This window comes from Glossina fuscipes, unplaced genomic scaffold (genome assembly GCF_014805625.2).
Source record: "Glossina fuscipes isolate IAEA_lab_2018 unplaced genomic scaffold, Yale_Gfus_2 28, whole genome shotgun sequence".
Lineage (NCBI taxonomy): Eukaryota > Metazoa > Arthropoda > Insecta > Diptera > Glossinidae > Glossina > Glossina fuscipes.
In genome coordinates this window covers 2,368,778-2,386,062 of record NW_023998423.1, presented here as the reverse complement: position 1 = coordinate 2,386,062, position 17,285 = coordinate 2,368,778, and the positions used below count along the sequence as shown (strand labels likewise).

The 17,285-nt window shown below is 34.6% G+C and overlaps 1 protein-coding gene across 1 annotated transcript; it reads right to left on the bottom strand.

Annotated features, from left to right (window-relative positions):
- Positions 1–8,492: 8,492 nt before the first annotated feature.
- Positions 8,493–9,675, bottom strand: LOC119636275. Its single transcript, XM_038031576.1, has 3 exons — positions 9,627–9,675; positions 9,262–9,513; positions 8,493–9,186 (listed from the first exon to the last, which is right to left on the bottom strand). The coding sequence occupies exons 1-3, from the start codon at positions 9,673–9,675 to the stop codon at positions 8,546–8,548; spliced, it is 942 nt and encodes a 313-aa protein (XP_037887504.1). The 3' UTR covers positions 8,493–8,545.
- Positions 9,676–17,285: the final 7,610 nt, after the last annotated feature.

Here is a 17,285-nt window from a genome sequence, read left to right as displayed (position 1 = left end):
CATCACAAGCAAGGTACGGTATAAAAGTTGTTTTGAGGCACAATTTTTAAAATCAAAAACTCGGCAAATTGGAGGGTATAGTAAATGCCGTAAATCTAGTGTAGTGAACCCAGTGTGAGAGAAAGAGTCAAGAACAACAAGGTCCACAGTTTGTGGACTATCCAATATGATTTGGAAAATATTCCAAACGCGTCCAGATTATTATATACCTAAAGGCATTCAACTTTCTCATGGCCATATTGCGCGTAGAAGGTATCGGGAATTTTTAAAAAAATTTCGTATTCATAGGGATAATTTTGTTGCTTTCATCGAAAGCTCCATATTAAAAATTACGATTACGCCATTGTTCGACATTGTTCGGCCTTTCATAGATATTTCAAGGGCCAGTAAAGTTTCCAATCAAAAAATCCTGTTATCTTAAAGGACCAGCTGATGAAAATGTGGCAATAACGATCTATGCATTATCAAAGTCAATTTAAGCTTAGAATATCTATAAGTCCAACAATGCAGAGAAGGCAATTGCTTCGAGAATGGATGCTCTCTCAGTCTTCTGCTTAAGCTGCAGATTAATTTAATCGATTTCGATTCGAATTTTATGAAACTTAATTGCATCGATAAACATTTTACCGACATTACGTTCGCAAATGAGGTTTTAAAAGAGCATGATACAAGTCCACGCACTCATATAAATGCATATTTTGCTTTTATCGCTAAGGTGACTATTAATTGAATTCATTTATTATGTATGTACTTATGAAAATGTTGACATACTAAGAACCCCATTCATATTTCAGATGGATACACACATATACAAACGCGTACATTCATCAAATTCCCCCATAACGTACTCTTCCGCAAACGTGTATTAAATACACATCAACAATTGCTTAATATATATATTTTGATTAACTGTTATAACTTACGTCAAACGATCAAAAAGAAAAGAAAGAAAATACAAAATACATGACTACGTCTTCATTGTAGGCGTCTATGGGTGTGCGTGTTTATTTCCTTTTGTATCTTCTTATCCTCAGTTTTCAAAAGAAACCACTAATTAAAGCAACATACACACGTCTACCTACCTACATACGTAAAAGAGTAACTCACCACCCACTCGTATACATTCATTGATTTATTTATTTCGTATATGGGTTTACGTGCAAGAGAATAACAGTGAATTGTCATAGCAAGATGTATTCATCCGTACATAGCTAGACGCACATACATACACACACACGGGCACGCACGCACGCACGCATACACACATTCTACATATTAAACAAGGTAAAAAAATCTGTAGCATTTTAATGAAAGCGAAAAAGAGAGAAATAATTATACTCGCGTACGGAGAACGATAAGATTTATTTACTCTCAATTGTAGCCGAGGAACGTGTGGTCATTAAAGTATTTCCTCTTTTCACTTAAGTAACGGTTCCATAAATAACGACCAAACTGTATGTGTTTTCTAGAATAATTGCATATTGAGTCTTACGCTTGAGAAAATAATAAAACAATAATAAAGTCACGACAAGAACAAATTTGTAGAAATCTATTCAAGTTTTGTTTTGTTTCTTGTTTGTTCTACTGAATATTTCATGTAAGTAAATAACGATAAATTAGTTAATTGCAATGCTGTAAATATCAACTAAATAAGAACATAAGACATACATAAGATACGAAGACTACAAGTTAAGGTGACCAGGACTTTGCAATAGAAAAGCGGGTAAAAGCAAGAAAGTAAAGTTTCATTTTTTTAAAAAAAAAATAATTCTATCTAGTCATAGAAAAATCTTCTTAATCTTTTTCTTATGCTTAATCTAGAGAGCTTAGAGATGTCCAAAAATCTCCCCCTTGTTCTACACGTATATTCAAATGAGTTTGGAGATTTCGAAATATCCCCCCTCCCCCATTTTTTTTAAGCCCGATTGTGAGCGCATTTATTGTGCGTGTACTTCAACTGCCAAACAAAGAGGATAAAACATCGGTAAAGCCCTACCGGCAGCGAAGTGTATTAGAACAAGTCCTGCACTCTCTAAAGGAATACATTAAATATATTCTAAGGCTTGTACGGACTACACGCACGAAATGGAATCTTCTAGCCTCGTAGTTTCACCTGAGGCTGTGAAAAATATTCTTCGCGAATTGTCAAACCAGTTTTTTCTCGAAAAATGAAAAATTATCTTGGATGCTCTGAATGTCTAGGCTAAGACTTTGATAGATGTTTGCATCGAGTGCCAAGTCATTTTTTATCCGAAGTTGCCCGAGCTTTTGATCCATATTTTAGTAAGTGTGTGTTGAAATTTTTGGGGCTAACAACTTCCTAAAGCTTTAATAATAATATAGTATATATTTTAGCTATTATAATGTTCCTACGAAAATGTCTTAATTTCTGAACCTGTCAGAGTCCTGAGTGTCATCATTTTATCCTAATTATTTTCAACTAGAATATTTCAATTTGGTGCCACTTGTATTTATACAAGAATTGTAAAAATTGTATGAGCAAGAGGAAGAATTCACAATTATTGCTCATATATTGTACAATTCTTGTTCTTGCTGATATAATTTTTCTCTCGAAGTGAAAATGTTTCCTAACTCTGAGAATATCTATTAAAAAGAACTGGCGTTTAGCAGCAAAGGATACTTTCGATGAGTGCATGATGATTTCCATATCCATATCGATTGATTTAGTTGCTAATAAGATTCTTATACTAGATCTGTTTGGACTTTTGTTTTGATAAGTCTTATTCTTATAGTGAGAGAAAAGTAGAAAAGGGAGACTAAAGCACATCGTCGTTATCATTATTTTACCTTAAGACTGATTTTACAATTACTTAATGCGTTACATAGGTAACCAGATCTTTACACATAAATCTTTTGAGGAAAAAGCGTTTTTCGTTAACCGCTCGCATTACTTTTGTCGATGGTTTTAGAAGGAAAAGAAAGTGATGACAAAGTGAAGCAAAAATAAGGAATGTACGTATATATATCATTATGTCAATACTTGGCTGTATTGGTTTTCCAAAACTTTCCATGCAAGAAACGTCCCCAATTTTCTTGGGTGTTTTTAGTTTCTGCTGAAAGGTTCTGGCCAGCTTAACATAACTGAAGAAAGAACTAAAATTCACTTTTCCAAATAAAAACATTCTGATCAAATCTTATCAAAATTTAAAGATCTCTGAATGCGAAAGGAATAGAAATTAACTTTCAATTGAGTCAATAGTTTCTAGAAATAGTGTACGGCATTACTTTAGCTCCATCATCTTTATCATTTTTATTCCCCTCTTCTTGGCTGGGGAGAAGCTGTTCTTCCTAATCTTTTTCGAATTAATGTGAAGGTAATCGAATCAAACTATCCGGGGAGGTTATTAAACATACATCGTCGCCTGGCACGTAAAACTCATTAAGTGCTTATGAATTCCTAATCTTTTAATGTCAACCTACTACATGTAGGTGGAAAAGACAACTGCGTAACCATCTCGACATCTTCAATTTAAGCGGCTCTTCTCCCAAACTAACTAACACTTTGTTTGTTATGAAAAAAGATGAGAAAAAAGCAAATATACTAAGACCCTGTAATCTACATGTTTGTTGGCAGGAAATATGTAAAGATTCTTAATATATCTATTTTTGTATTTACAATAATAAATAAAAAAGTTTAGTTGTCGACCAAGAAAAACAATAATTTGTTCATAAGTCGGATTTAAGTTAACATATCGGCAATCCCCTCAAAAGAATGTGATCTTAAAAATATTGTGAAACCGGCGTACGGGAAGAATGACAATTGCAAGACTTATGGTATTCTTAATTTAAAAAAAGCATGTTTCGAGATAAGCCCGCTTCAAGCTTTGAAATATGTTCCTTCCTTCGTTCTTCCTTTATTATGTTGAATTTTTTTTCTTTTGCATTCTTACCATTTGTGTACATCACAAAACTGTCCAACTAAGTCTAAATATTTTTCCTCGTTCCGCTACCGTTCTTTATGGTTCCTTCAAAGATAGAATCGCATGTTTTACGTTTTGCGAAAAGACGGAGAAAGACCTATCATTCCATATCCACATTTATAATTAAGTTCGCCCGCACACTCACTTTCAGTCTCTTGACAGAAGCGTTGACTATTTTCGTGTCGCTCTCAGCCTCTTCTCCACCTAACGGTCGTCTCGTGAAGCTGCGCTGACGTATTTTTCTTTGGAAATGCCTTTAAAGGAATATGAACGTTTTGTAAGGAGATTTGCTCGCGTATTAGAGGAGTTAGAAACCAAGAGGCAAGATATTCGGTTGCAACTTTACAGCTCACATTCATTTACGACAAGAAATTTTTCCAAAACGCTGGGTAAGAGCTCCATATTTCGAAAAAAAATATTCCACAGGTAATGAACTATTTTTCACAAAGTTTTGGGAGGTGCGAAATAAAAATTGTTTTCTGTGATTTCCTCCCGTCGGAAATTTTCTCTCTCAAGCATGCATTTGTTCAAAAAAGAACATGTTAACGTTTAGAGGACCACATTGAAGATATAGAAAATATATAACGCGTTTAGGAACTTTAACTTCATGCAGGTGAACTTGAGTAGAGCTAAACAGTGATTTATAGAATACTACCGATGTGGCCTTCACATATACCTTTTTCACTTTTCTTCTTCTTCGTCTTCGTCTTCGTCTTTTTCTTCTTCTATTGTATTATATAACATTTTTTTATTACCATAGGAGCTAATCATCCAATAATCTTTTCTACTCTCTGTCATATTTTCCCCTTTAAGTTTATTACTAAATAAAAATCCTTAAATTTATTATCAAGCAAATCTTCAATGCGGAGCTTTTCATGAGTGGAATAAAAAACGAATAACTTTTTCTTCACAATAAAAAGATGTCTAAGTATATTTGCAGAGTTTATGATACACTTTCTAACATATGAACGCATTTTTAAAACTTTTGTAAAACTTTCATCTTTTTTACTACGAACTTAGAAATTGAACAAAAAAAATTCTTTCTTTCTTTGCTCTTAACTTTTCTTCTTTTTTTTTTTTTGCTCATTTAAAATGTTGTTACGAACATTTGTATGAGATGTCTGCCTTACTGAGCAACATATTGGACGACCGAAATGTTTGTTTTTGTATCTTGCTTTTGTTTCGAGCACAACTGTACAAGTTTTTATGAAGTCTTTCATGTATATATCCGGATGCTACAAAGGTAGGGAGAAAATTCTATTATCTATCTGTTTATTTGATGGGTGCAATAATCATTTTTAGAAATGATTAACACAAATTTGTATTCAAAACATTTGAAAAGAGTTCCGATTATAAACTAGCAAGATTTACTAAACTGAAGTAAATGTAACAATGTTTGCAAAAACGATATACGCACTGCTTTAATGGAATGAAACAGTTATCAGTAAATCATCTAAATGGAATTAAAACATACCTACATACCTATATATATATATATCTATAAAATTTTATTTTAACGAAGCCAAAGTCTAAATCACAAAAATTTGGTCTTGAATCTTGAAACTGCTATTTTTTTAAATCGGTCCTACCTTGGGTAACAGAATTCTTGCTTTACATTGAAATATCTGACCGAGAATCTAGAAGATAGCATAAGGTCTATCGCTTTGTTCATTACTCTTCAGGTAACATTACGTGTACCAAAGATAACTGCCCCCTCCCTCCGTCACCGCCATCCGCTTATCCCTTTATAAGTCATTGTAACTAAAAGCATACCCTTCGTCTGCTTCACAACATTGCGGTGTTTAGAAAAAGAAAAACACTGTCTTGAACGCGAAAAACCCTTATATCGTTTGGAATGATAAACATGGATTGCTTCGCACCGGCATTTGCAAAACAGTTTCATCTGAAAAAATCCCATTTTTCAATATGATATCCTATTTTATTTCTAATGCTACACATGGGTCGCTGTGAAGCCCACTTAGGAAATTAAATAGAATATGTTTTAATAGAATGTGACATCATCTGTAAAAGATTGGTTCACCAGATACGTTTTCTAATATCCCTCATAAGTTTGTTTAAAATCATATTTGTTAATAAATAATCACACACACATAAATGTATCGCAAAATCTTTCCGTTTTTCCGCGTTTGCTATAGATCCCTTATTATCAATTTTCAAAAAGAAATTCAAAAAATTTCTATAAAGAAAATTTGCAGCGAACACACATTTAAGCGTAGAAAGTGTAAAAACTAGAAGAAAACTCTGATCATTAGAAAGAATCTCAAATGCCTTCTTTCCCCTTTTAGGTACAACGTAAACGACACCACAAACAGACGATGTAAGATAAAGGGGCAGCAATGCTTTTAGTTGGTGGTATAAAAGCTGGTAATTTAATACCATCTTATTAAAGAGTGGAAAGCAGGCAGATTATTAATAGCAGCCATAGTATTTCAGTTAGTTTTTATCAGTTTCGTACAGGCCTTGTAGAATATGTTCACTCCACTCATTTTACTTTCATGCATTTCCTTAAACTTGCCTTAGAAAAATGACGCCTTTAATTTTCCACAAATATATCAGACACGGCGCTGCGCTGCCCTGAGAAATAAGTTTTTTTTTAATGCTTTTCTCTAAAAAGTACATTTCATAATCTCAGCATAAAAACAAACAATAAAAATAAAGCATCTTTCAAATAAATGTATGTATGTGTGTTTACTGCGTTATAGCTTTCTAGTTGCGTTCGTGCATAGATGGCCGTTTGAAAAATTTATTCAAACTTCTAATAAATGCAAATGGTTTTAGGCAAAAAAAGCAGCAAATTTTTACCCTTAAATATATATTCAACTAATTTGAATTAGGCGTCGCACTTAAAAGTTCAGAAAAAAACTCATAAAGATGTAAATAAGTTTAAGTAAATCGTTAATAGAGCAAGTAATTGCATGTCTTCCAAGCGAAGCGCTTAAGTTGGAGTCGTTACATTCGCGTTCACATTTATAAAGAGACATTATTCGAAAAATTTCTTTCACAAAACTGAGATTATGGGGAAAGCTATTTATAGATTAAAAGTTAAGTAAACATCAGGCTGGACTTTCTTTATTCCTGATGGATTTAACACAATGAGGAATATGACAAAGAACACCGTTTTTTTTTTGTTTAAAGTACAATTTCTCAATTTATCGAAGACTATCTTGATAAGAATTTCAAATATGCGTCAAATGTTTTTTGGTTAAAACGGAACTAACGAAAGCAAGCAATAAAAGAAAAAACAATGGAAATTAAAGCCGATAGCCTCGGATGTTAATGCCTTAAAACTTTAGTCGTCGAATTCATTTCTCTGGCTCAATTAATTATAATAATAATAGCAATAATAATAAAAATCAGAATATAAGCCGATGTAAGAAACTTATTAATTTTTCAATCGTTATTCTGGTAGACTTTAAAACGATAAAAGGATTATCAGCATATACGTGTAGTAAAGTAAAATTGAAATCAAAACGCCGTCGGTTAAAAATCAATACGGCTTTTGCCACTCATAATCTACGTAAATAGCGAAATATTTATTTCGTGTGCTCTGTAAGATTTCGAATAGATTTTTATCATAATTACAAATCTGTATTAGCCCAGTATTCTATTTATGCATAAGTTTTATGAGATAAAACACAAAAAGAAAGCAAAAAACACACGTCGTTCAACGTCAAATTGCATATCTAAGAAGTGGAAGGGATATAACAGACGACAATATTGTGTACAGCTACAGATAAGTTAAACGTGAATATGTTTTGCAAGCAATGAAAAAACGAACGCACTTCGGCTGTGTGCTCTGTGAGTGTTGATTCGTCAAATTGCTAAATATTTCACTAAACAGAACTCCGCCTACATAAAATCATTTAACATTATGTTAAAGAAAAGACGCCATCCATTCGTGTGCTTAACATAACCGAAGAGAATAATAATTGTAGTCTTATCATAACAGAAACTGAGAGTATGAGCGACGAGAGTTATTAGAAGAGAATTAATTTTTCTGAAGTAACTTTAAAAGAGATCTTTTAACATAACTATACTCTGTTAAAATAAGAGATTAAAATTCGAAGAGAATAAACTGTTATCTATGCGAACGAGAGGTAATATAAAAGTGGTGGGTAGTAGAAAAGAAGAAAAAGGCGAATAGGTGGTAAAATGAAAAATAAAAATGACTAGTGTATGTACACAACGCTGAACATGAAAAAAATGTGCATTAAAATTTTCACTTATGCAAAATTTAATATAAACATAACGATGCGCATGCATTAGCATGAAACGCTTTCCATATTTTGCTATACACAAACATTTATTTAATTTTTTATATCTGAAATTGCGAAAAAGAAATGTAAAGAGAAAAATAAAGTGGTATATATATGAGCAAATATATACACATAGAATTATAATATATGCAGATAGGAATGTTAAATGAACTTTAAAAGAATTTATCCAAGGTATACGTAAAATTTCCAAAAATTGCTTTATTTTTTATTTTTGCTTGTTAATTTTTTCAGAAAACTATTTCTTAATTCTTTATTGGTTCACGAAAATATATTTGGAATTTATGATAGTAATAGCTGTTCAAAAAGCTAGACTTTAGGTCTAGTCAACACCTGAAAAGTTTGTATGCGAATTTCTTCCCCTTCAAATGGTATATAAAGGCAACTATGGGAACGATGCACTCTTCCAGGAATTAAGCTGCCACCCCAATAACCACGACCAATATACAAGGGATCGCCTTCGGCAGTGCGTCCGCAAACTACAGATCCAGCTGGTAAACAGTTCTTGCAATCGGTCACCCACCACTTGTACCCGTTACCAGCCAAAATTTCAAAGTCATATTTTACATATTCTTGGCCACCATATGATACAAAAGCGCAGCCTTTGCTCGGTATGACTTTAGCAGGCAACAAACTATTCCCATGATATGCACGACCTACGTAGATAGCATCACCATCTGCATCTTCACCAGCTAAAACCGAGCCAACCACAATTTTATGTCCTGAAGACGAAACCCAAGTCTCTGGTTGTACTAAAACTTCATATCGCTCTGTTCGAAGTTCGGCGCCATCAAAAGGAAAGTACAAACAGCCATGACTCGGTTGAATTTTGCCAGGAATCAAACTTCCATTCCACCTACAACGACCTACGTACAATGGCTCACCTTCAACCGTGCGGCCTAAACGTACAGCATGCGCCGGAATAATTCCCCCAATAGAAGGCATCCACACTAAAATTATAAATTTGCTTTTTTTTATTTTATTTTGTATATCATATAGATAAACAGTAACAGTATTGAACTTACCATAGTAACGACCTCTCAGTAATTCCGCCTCTTTTGTTACATGCTCCGCGCCGTCCCAGGCAGCGTAAGCTCTTCCCTTATTAGGTATTACTTTGACGGGTAGCATTTCACCCTTGCGAAGAACTCTCCCCACATAAATAGGATCACCATCTACGTCATACCCAGCTTGCACGGCACTTTTCGGTAAGGAAGTGACACTAGCGGGCAACCAATTACGATCGGATTTGTTGTTTCTTTCATTGAAAATTCGATCTTTTTTAAAATAAAAATAGGAAAAAAATTCAAAAAAGAGGAATGATGAAACGGGAGCTATGGTTAACTAAAGGGAAAATAGAGCACAATTCATGGTTTTGGATATAACAAACCACATGAATGCTCTATGGGCAGCTCCTGGCTAGGTAGTGGGAAACCCATGTTTCGTAGCATTTTCGAAAATGCCATTGATTCTTACCCATTTAAGCTTTACTTACGAAGTCGCGATTGCCAGTACGTTTGATGAACTTAAAGAAGTCCTAAAAATTTACTATTACTTTATAATTTTTTGCAGGTTGATAAGATTTTCAAACATAACTTTATAGGTTGACTGATGAAGAAAAGCATGTCAAGCTGTATTGAAATACTGACGAGTTGTACACTGAAGTAATAAAAAAATTTAACTACTAAATAGAGAAAGATGCGCGCTTTCAAAGACCGTTATGGAAGAATTTACGTTTTTGTTTTCTTCCCAAGGCATGCCTTCCATCAGATTGTGCTTAAGGTCGGGTTAATCTTTAAAAGCCTGGGATTACTTCTTGTACGTATGTCATAAAAGAAGTTTCCTCCTGTTTTACTCAACTTAGCAAGTCACCTGTTGTTGATTGCCTGACTCACAGAAGAAGAAGTTTTCTCGATAAGTTTTCTTTCCACTTGATGCCAGCAATACCAACGCAATGTTGAATGGCCATTTTCCCTTGTTTCGCATCTTTCCCATCACATTCGTACGCCAAGAAATAGTTGGATACATTAATTCCTAAGGTGCTCGAATGCTCTTTGCGTTTTCGTCTAATAGGTCTTGCAAATCGTTGGTATCGAATTTGTTTTGGTCTTCCAGTCCTTTCTTTGCTATTCGCCTTTCGAACCGTTGGAATCGAAAACCGTAAAAACGAGCAAAATCACCATAAGCTTCCAAAAGTGTTTAAGGGGCTTCGGTAGCACATTTTTTCAAATCAAACAACAAAAATAATGAGTATCGAAAACGCAATTTTAAGCGTTCCATGAGTAGCGTTCGCATGCACTGAATAACACAATAATACTAAGTGAAAAACTTTTATTTTGGGTACATTGACATTTCGCATTACCTTATCATTTTCAGCAATAGACGTCGTTGATCGAAATACATGCAACTACCTATGATTTGTGAATGCAAGGATGCGAGCGTATTTGCACATATGTACGAACTTTTCGTTGCGCGTGTACATATTTCCTCTAATAAATAAATAAACGTCTGTATGTATTTCATTGCAATGACCAAACAGTTGAGTTTTTGATCGAAGGCGAACGAGGCATCCGTTTTCGACAAAGCTTCTTTGCATTCAATATTTCGTGCAAACTGTTAAGGGCGCACTTATATGAGACCTTTGCCATCTCAGCTGTCTCGTGGACCTGCAATGTCGCAGCGTTTAATATTAATGTTGTAACCCCAGTTACGCCACATGAAAGCGATGTTCAATATTTTGTTTCATTTCATCGCCATTACGTTTAATTTGAACCATCGACTTTTTATCCATTTTATCCGACGAGCAGATTCTCCATAATGTATACCGAGTCTTTCTTGAAATTCTTTCGTGGTCTTGCCCATTGAAAAGTGTTGATGAATCGTAACATGAAATTTGTTAATTGCTTTGATGATGGCAAAGTAAAATAAAGGCGTTTACCTTTCCTGTTCTTAATGATGCTCAGCAAGTAGCAAATAAAATTTCGAAAGTCATAACATTCGGCATACGGCCGCCCGAAGGTTTGTTCCATCAGATATTGAAAGAATATATTTGCTTGTGAGCACTTATGCTGTTAACCACCGCATTTATTGATCGCAGAGATAAGATAACTGAGAAAGTTTTTGACATATGCTTAGTATTGATAGTGGGGTTGAGCTCGGACTATCTATGTGTGTATAAAAGAAATATAGCAAAGCTCTTGCATTAATTGTGTAGGATTGTGAATTTATAAAGAGATCCCGTAAGTGAATGTTCTAGATTTTAATATCTCTTCATACTTCCGTGTTCTGACGGGTATCTTAAGACAATAAACATTTAGAAATACAATTGAAACTTTGTATTTAGATTCATTGATCAAATCTTAAAATGAGGCCTCATTGTCTAACGCATACCAGTACTAGGATACTGAGAACGATCGTAATGCCAACCATGTTGACATTTCTCCGTCTCGGAATTTTTCGGACTACCGATATGCCACACCTTGTCGTTCTGCAACTCATAGGGTGAAAAAATATAGCCTCTCAACACATTTCGTGAAATGTGGTATCACATATTCTTATGGGCATTATTCTCTTCAATATTCATACACACTTGTGCCGCTTTGGTAGCCTTTGTAACGCTACGCAAACATAAATTCGGTCGCTTCTTCGCGATTTTTATTTACTCTTAGCTATTCATATGGATCTAGCCAACATCGGGTAGTTAAAGTCTCGGGATCGACCATTTCAATTGCTGAAAGAGTTCAAAGAGGATTTTGTAATTTTAAAAAAATATCAAGAGCTTGCCTTACCTAACACATAGCCGTTACAAAATTATACAAACTTGCGTTAAAACGGAAAGTTTCATATGGCTTTCTCGGATTATTCATAAGCAAGCCCACTACATCATACAGTCTTTCAGTAACATGAAATTCAAAACTTTTCTGAACTATGGAGTTGCGATTATCATTGCATTTGAGTCACAAAATATTAATATTTTTTTAAAATTTTTATTAATATTTTGTGACTCTGCATTTGCTTTAGTAAAATATTAAGCGACTCTCTTATATGATTGCTTATATCAAATTTAATTTCTCTAATTAATTATCATTCAGGTATAGATCAGAGGAATAGAGTAAACTTGAGCGCCACCAAGATTCAATGCTGTCTCCTAACGCGTATAAAAACCTCTGGTTGTGTCAATATGGAAGAGCTGGCAATCCTTGATGTTCTGAGTATGAGAACGCAAAACGATGTCTGTTGAGTAGTTTAACAAGTGTGCAAAGTGAGAAAAGGCGCAACTAAGGATCTAGATTTTTTACAACCGGCTACATCTTGTGGCTCTGATGCGGCAATTCTGTTTCAAAAACGCATGTTAAATAGAACTGTTATACAGGGCATCATATGCATGTTGTAATATTTGTTATTTTATAATTTGGATGGGTATGGACTAAAAGCTTACTATAAAAAAAAGACTGAAGATACGTTTCGTGCATTACCAGTAGGCTACGATCGACGTAAACGCCCATCTGAGCGCTCTATAAGAAAAAGTGTGAAGAAATTTAAGAGATTCAGTCTATAACAGATTTGTTAAGGTCCACAAATCATTGAAGGGCACGCCCGACCGAAAATGTTGGTGTTCCTAATACAAGTGTCTAAGAAGGTCTAAATTTAGCCACAAATTCCATGTGAATTTGGATTTCCATCTCTAGAAAACTCAGGTAACACAAGAACTGTAGCCGGCTGACAGTGCAATGCGTGCTGATCGTGCTCAAACAACAGCGTTTGTATGACGGCTTTTCGCATCGCATTTTCTTCATTGACGAGGCTCATTTTTCGCTTGGTGGATATCTCACCAAGCAAAATTGTGTCGCTCCAAAAATTCAAAGCCCCCGATAAGCTCGTACTTCTTTGAAAATAACGAGAGTGTGACACAAACCGTTAATTCTGATCGCTACAGCCACGTAATTACCAATTTTTCTTGCCGAGAAATTAAAGATATGTAGTCGGTGTGACAAGCCATACAGCAGTCGATGTGAGCGCGAAATTACCCGAACGTGTAATGTCGCTATTCACAAATTGATCGCAAATCAGTTCTGCAATAAATAGAAGAAATGTCTTCCTTTCTCGTGTACATTGTCTACAGAGCTGTTAAGTAATTTTGGAAAGCGGATAGCATCTTCACAAAGAAAACATATTCGTTACTTTACTTTATAAAGCGTGTTTTTTTGTTACTTCACTTTGTCTCTTTTCCCAGCCCAGTTTTTCGTTTTTACCCTAATCTTATATTATGAGATTATTTAATTACACCATCTACTGGTATGCAAAGCGTCCTCGTTATCTCTCACATTTTACGTCTATATTAGTATAATAACGTGTTGTACGAATCGCATGAGTAGCCGAGAAGGCAAAGGATCGCGACTAACAACTCAATGTTCGTGAGTTCAAATCTCAAGTGCGGCGGAGTTCTCAATGCAGGCGGAGCAGCATACGACCCAAGTTGTCCGGCAGCCTCTAAATCCATGCTTTGCAAATTTATCTAAAAAATATATAGGTGATATGCTCTGACCAGTTTGGAACACTTGCAATACCAACCTGCTCACAAAAACTTCGGTGTTTCCACCAAATATGATTTCATTTAATTTTTGGGAGCAGGAGAATGTCAACAACGCATACCACGTAGACAGACAGCTGGCCAGACTTGGCTTAATCAATCCAGGGTTTCATGCTGATCAAGAATATATATATATATATACTGCAAACATTACGACAAAATGAGTGAGTATAGTGAGTATAAAAATAACAAATAAATAAATATTGTACCTACCACAAAAAACAAACAAAATAAATGTAAAAATAACAAAAGGAAGAAAAACGTTCAGCTATACAATTTATCACGAGCAGTCGATGTAGTTTTATTCTTATGGATAGCAAAGCGGAAAAGCAGCTATCGATCTTGCTCTTCGTAATATATAGATTTCATTCAGTAACGACTTACAATAAAGAGAAATGAAATATTCTCTCGCGTCGTGAGGTCATAAACTACCTCACTAATTATAAGTAAATAAATCGTTATCAAACTTCCTGGCTTATCGTATACTATAAAAATCGTATAACCCGTTTTGCGTGCACAGCACTCAAATAGTTATTTTTCGCCAACACCCAAGGATGGGGGCTATATTCACTTTGTCAAAACGTTTGCAAAGCTTCAGCGACCCTGCAAAGCGTGTATATTCTTGATCAGCATCAAATTCTGAATCGATTTAAATATGTGCGTCCGTCCATCTGTGCAATGTCTGTTATAAGCACTCTTCTGGCCGCAAAATGAAGCTGTCGACTTCAAATAAAAAAAAAAATTCATAGAAAAAATCAGCCTCGTCCATCCAACATAATGGAGCGTGAAAATTTAGTGCTTTAGCTTTTTTTTAGTCCATTTTAGGGTAGCGTCGATTCGATCCCGATCGATCGCTGGCTTGCTAGTTAATAATAATGATAGACACGATTTTGCTTCCAATTCAGAATATGTGCATGAAACTGCACTGAGCTTAGGAGCGGCAATGTACACACGGTTAAATTAATTACGAAATTGCAAGTGTTTTTGCGCTGAATTAATTCTGCTTATCTCTATTCACGCGTTAGAGACTTTCGTTATTAGTCATTCCTTAGCGGCGAAGAAGAAAATATAAAAATTCACTGATTTTTAAATACTTGTACATTTTTAACTATTAGTTACTGCTTATTGTATATATTTTAAACAACAACAACGTAAAATATGTGAAACTTGATAAAAATATTACTAAAAGGATGGTCGACGAAATTAAACTTGAAAATAATGATGATTTCAAGACTGAATTGGAGCCTATGTATCTGGCGAAGATGTACGAATTAAAAAAACCGTTAAACGAAGAATATTCGGTGTGCGCCGAGGATAGTAGCGAAGCTATTCATTTTAGGAAAATGATTTGTGTAAAAAAGGATAATTTTAGCGATGCTGAGAAATACATTTCTCAACAGATACACATCTCAAGTCCGAAACTGTATGAATTTATGAATAAAAAATTAAAATTTAATCTTCCCATCACCGCATCAGAAAATGAATAAAATGTCAACTGCCGTCTTCCAGTTCAAACATTTAACGCTAGAGTACATACTAATGTAAATGTATTTGAGCAATTAAAAGATCGATTAGATGGAATGCCGAAAGAAGAAAAAACTTGCTCTCTGCACTTCGACAAAGTGCGGATTCATCAGAGTTTGATTTACAACGAAGACGATGATGTTTTGTAGATTTCGGCGATGACGCAAAAGAGCCTACAACTGCTTCTGATATAATATGCTTCATGGCCAGAAGTCTTTTCGGCAATTTCAAGTTACTGTTAAGTTATTATTGCGTCGGTAATATAAAGGCCAAAAAATTAACTGACTTAATATCAAAAAATGTTAGATTTGGTCGAACATTGGGATTAGATATTAAGGCAATTGTTTGTGACGGAGAGCCGGTAAACGTTAGCGCAGTTAAGAACATAAGTAAATCCCATTTACCTGGTGGCGTACCACCATTATTCATAGATTTCAGTCATCTATTGAAAAATATGTATTTAAATCTTCAAAAAAAAAACGTTCGCGGTCTCAGTTATGAGTTTTTGGAAAGTGTTCATGAAAGAGAAAAGGATAGTGAAACATTTAAAATATGTCCACAGCTAACGGCAAAGCATTATGAGCCTTCTTGGTATGCCGGCCATTACAGAGAGCACTTATGTGCCGCTGATGTGTTCAGCGCTTCTATGGCTGCTGCTATGCGATTTGCTTTAAATTTAGATTGGTCGGACAATAAAAAGAAGCCGACCGCTGCAAGGACATAAAAATTCGTAGAGATAATGTATCAACTTCCGGGCGAATTCAATGTCCTGTTGTATACAAATGCCAACACAATCAACAAACATAATTTTATGAAAAGAAAGGAAGAATTATTAAAATGTACGTCATTCCTAAAAAAAATAGAAGTGAAATCAGGGCACGTAAGTTGTAAAACACACTTAATTACAACAATAAAACCAGTAATTAAGTTAAGCAAAGACTTGTTCGTTAAAGGAGAAGAAAATGAGAACTTGCGATTGGATTTAGGGAAACTTGCCTTGAAGGCTTCTACCACGAAAAGTTTAAAAGTGTACGGAACATCTAAAACCGCGTATGAAGTTAAAAAATTGCTTTCTAATCTAGTGGCATGGAAAATAGTTTGTCGCAAGCTTGAAGAGGACGACGAAGTTTATATAGGTAATTGTATAGATGAAATTAAATCGGAAAACTATTATATGGGCTGTGATGTTTCTCATCTAATTCCCAAAATTAATCAGACGAAGAAAGAAGAAGAAGCAGCTATGTACTTTTTCACTAGATGTGTACTTGAAAAATACGTTCAAAGTAAAGATCATTGTACAAAGTGTCGGGATGTTATTGATAAGGAAGATGAGTCCACGGAAGAGCTATTGAATGTATGGCGAGAAATATATAAAATATATTTCGATAAGTTCAAGACTGAGAAAATAAAATCAGGCTGGCTAAGTAAAATCTTTGATGAAATTGTTTCCTCCAATAAGGATTGTTTCGAAAAAAGCCACGAGTGTCAGGAACACAGAGACGAAGTTTTAAAGCATGTCCTTAAATTTTTGATTATCAACAGCTGCAGGAGGGAAAAAGAGCAATAAACAAAAAAAAAATATTTACCATAAGCTACTTGTGATATAACTTATTAGAATTAAAAAGAAATTTCATGGCTTTCTGTTCTTAGTTTTTAAACACATTTTTTTATTACAATAAAATTGTGCAATATTTACAATATGTTTAGTTAAAGACAGTTATCAAATGTCATATTTTTTTTTATTACCCAATGCCACTTGTACATTAAGTTTGTGTGGACGTATATAAGACCCAGCACAGCTTAAGATAGGCCCATCTTTATAATACATATTGATTCAGCATCATTTTCGGTATCGAGCTAAGCTTGTCTGTCCCTCTCTCGCCTGCTTACCTGTCCGTCGCTTTTGTCTTTCTATCTGTCTGACTAATGTTTGCT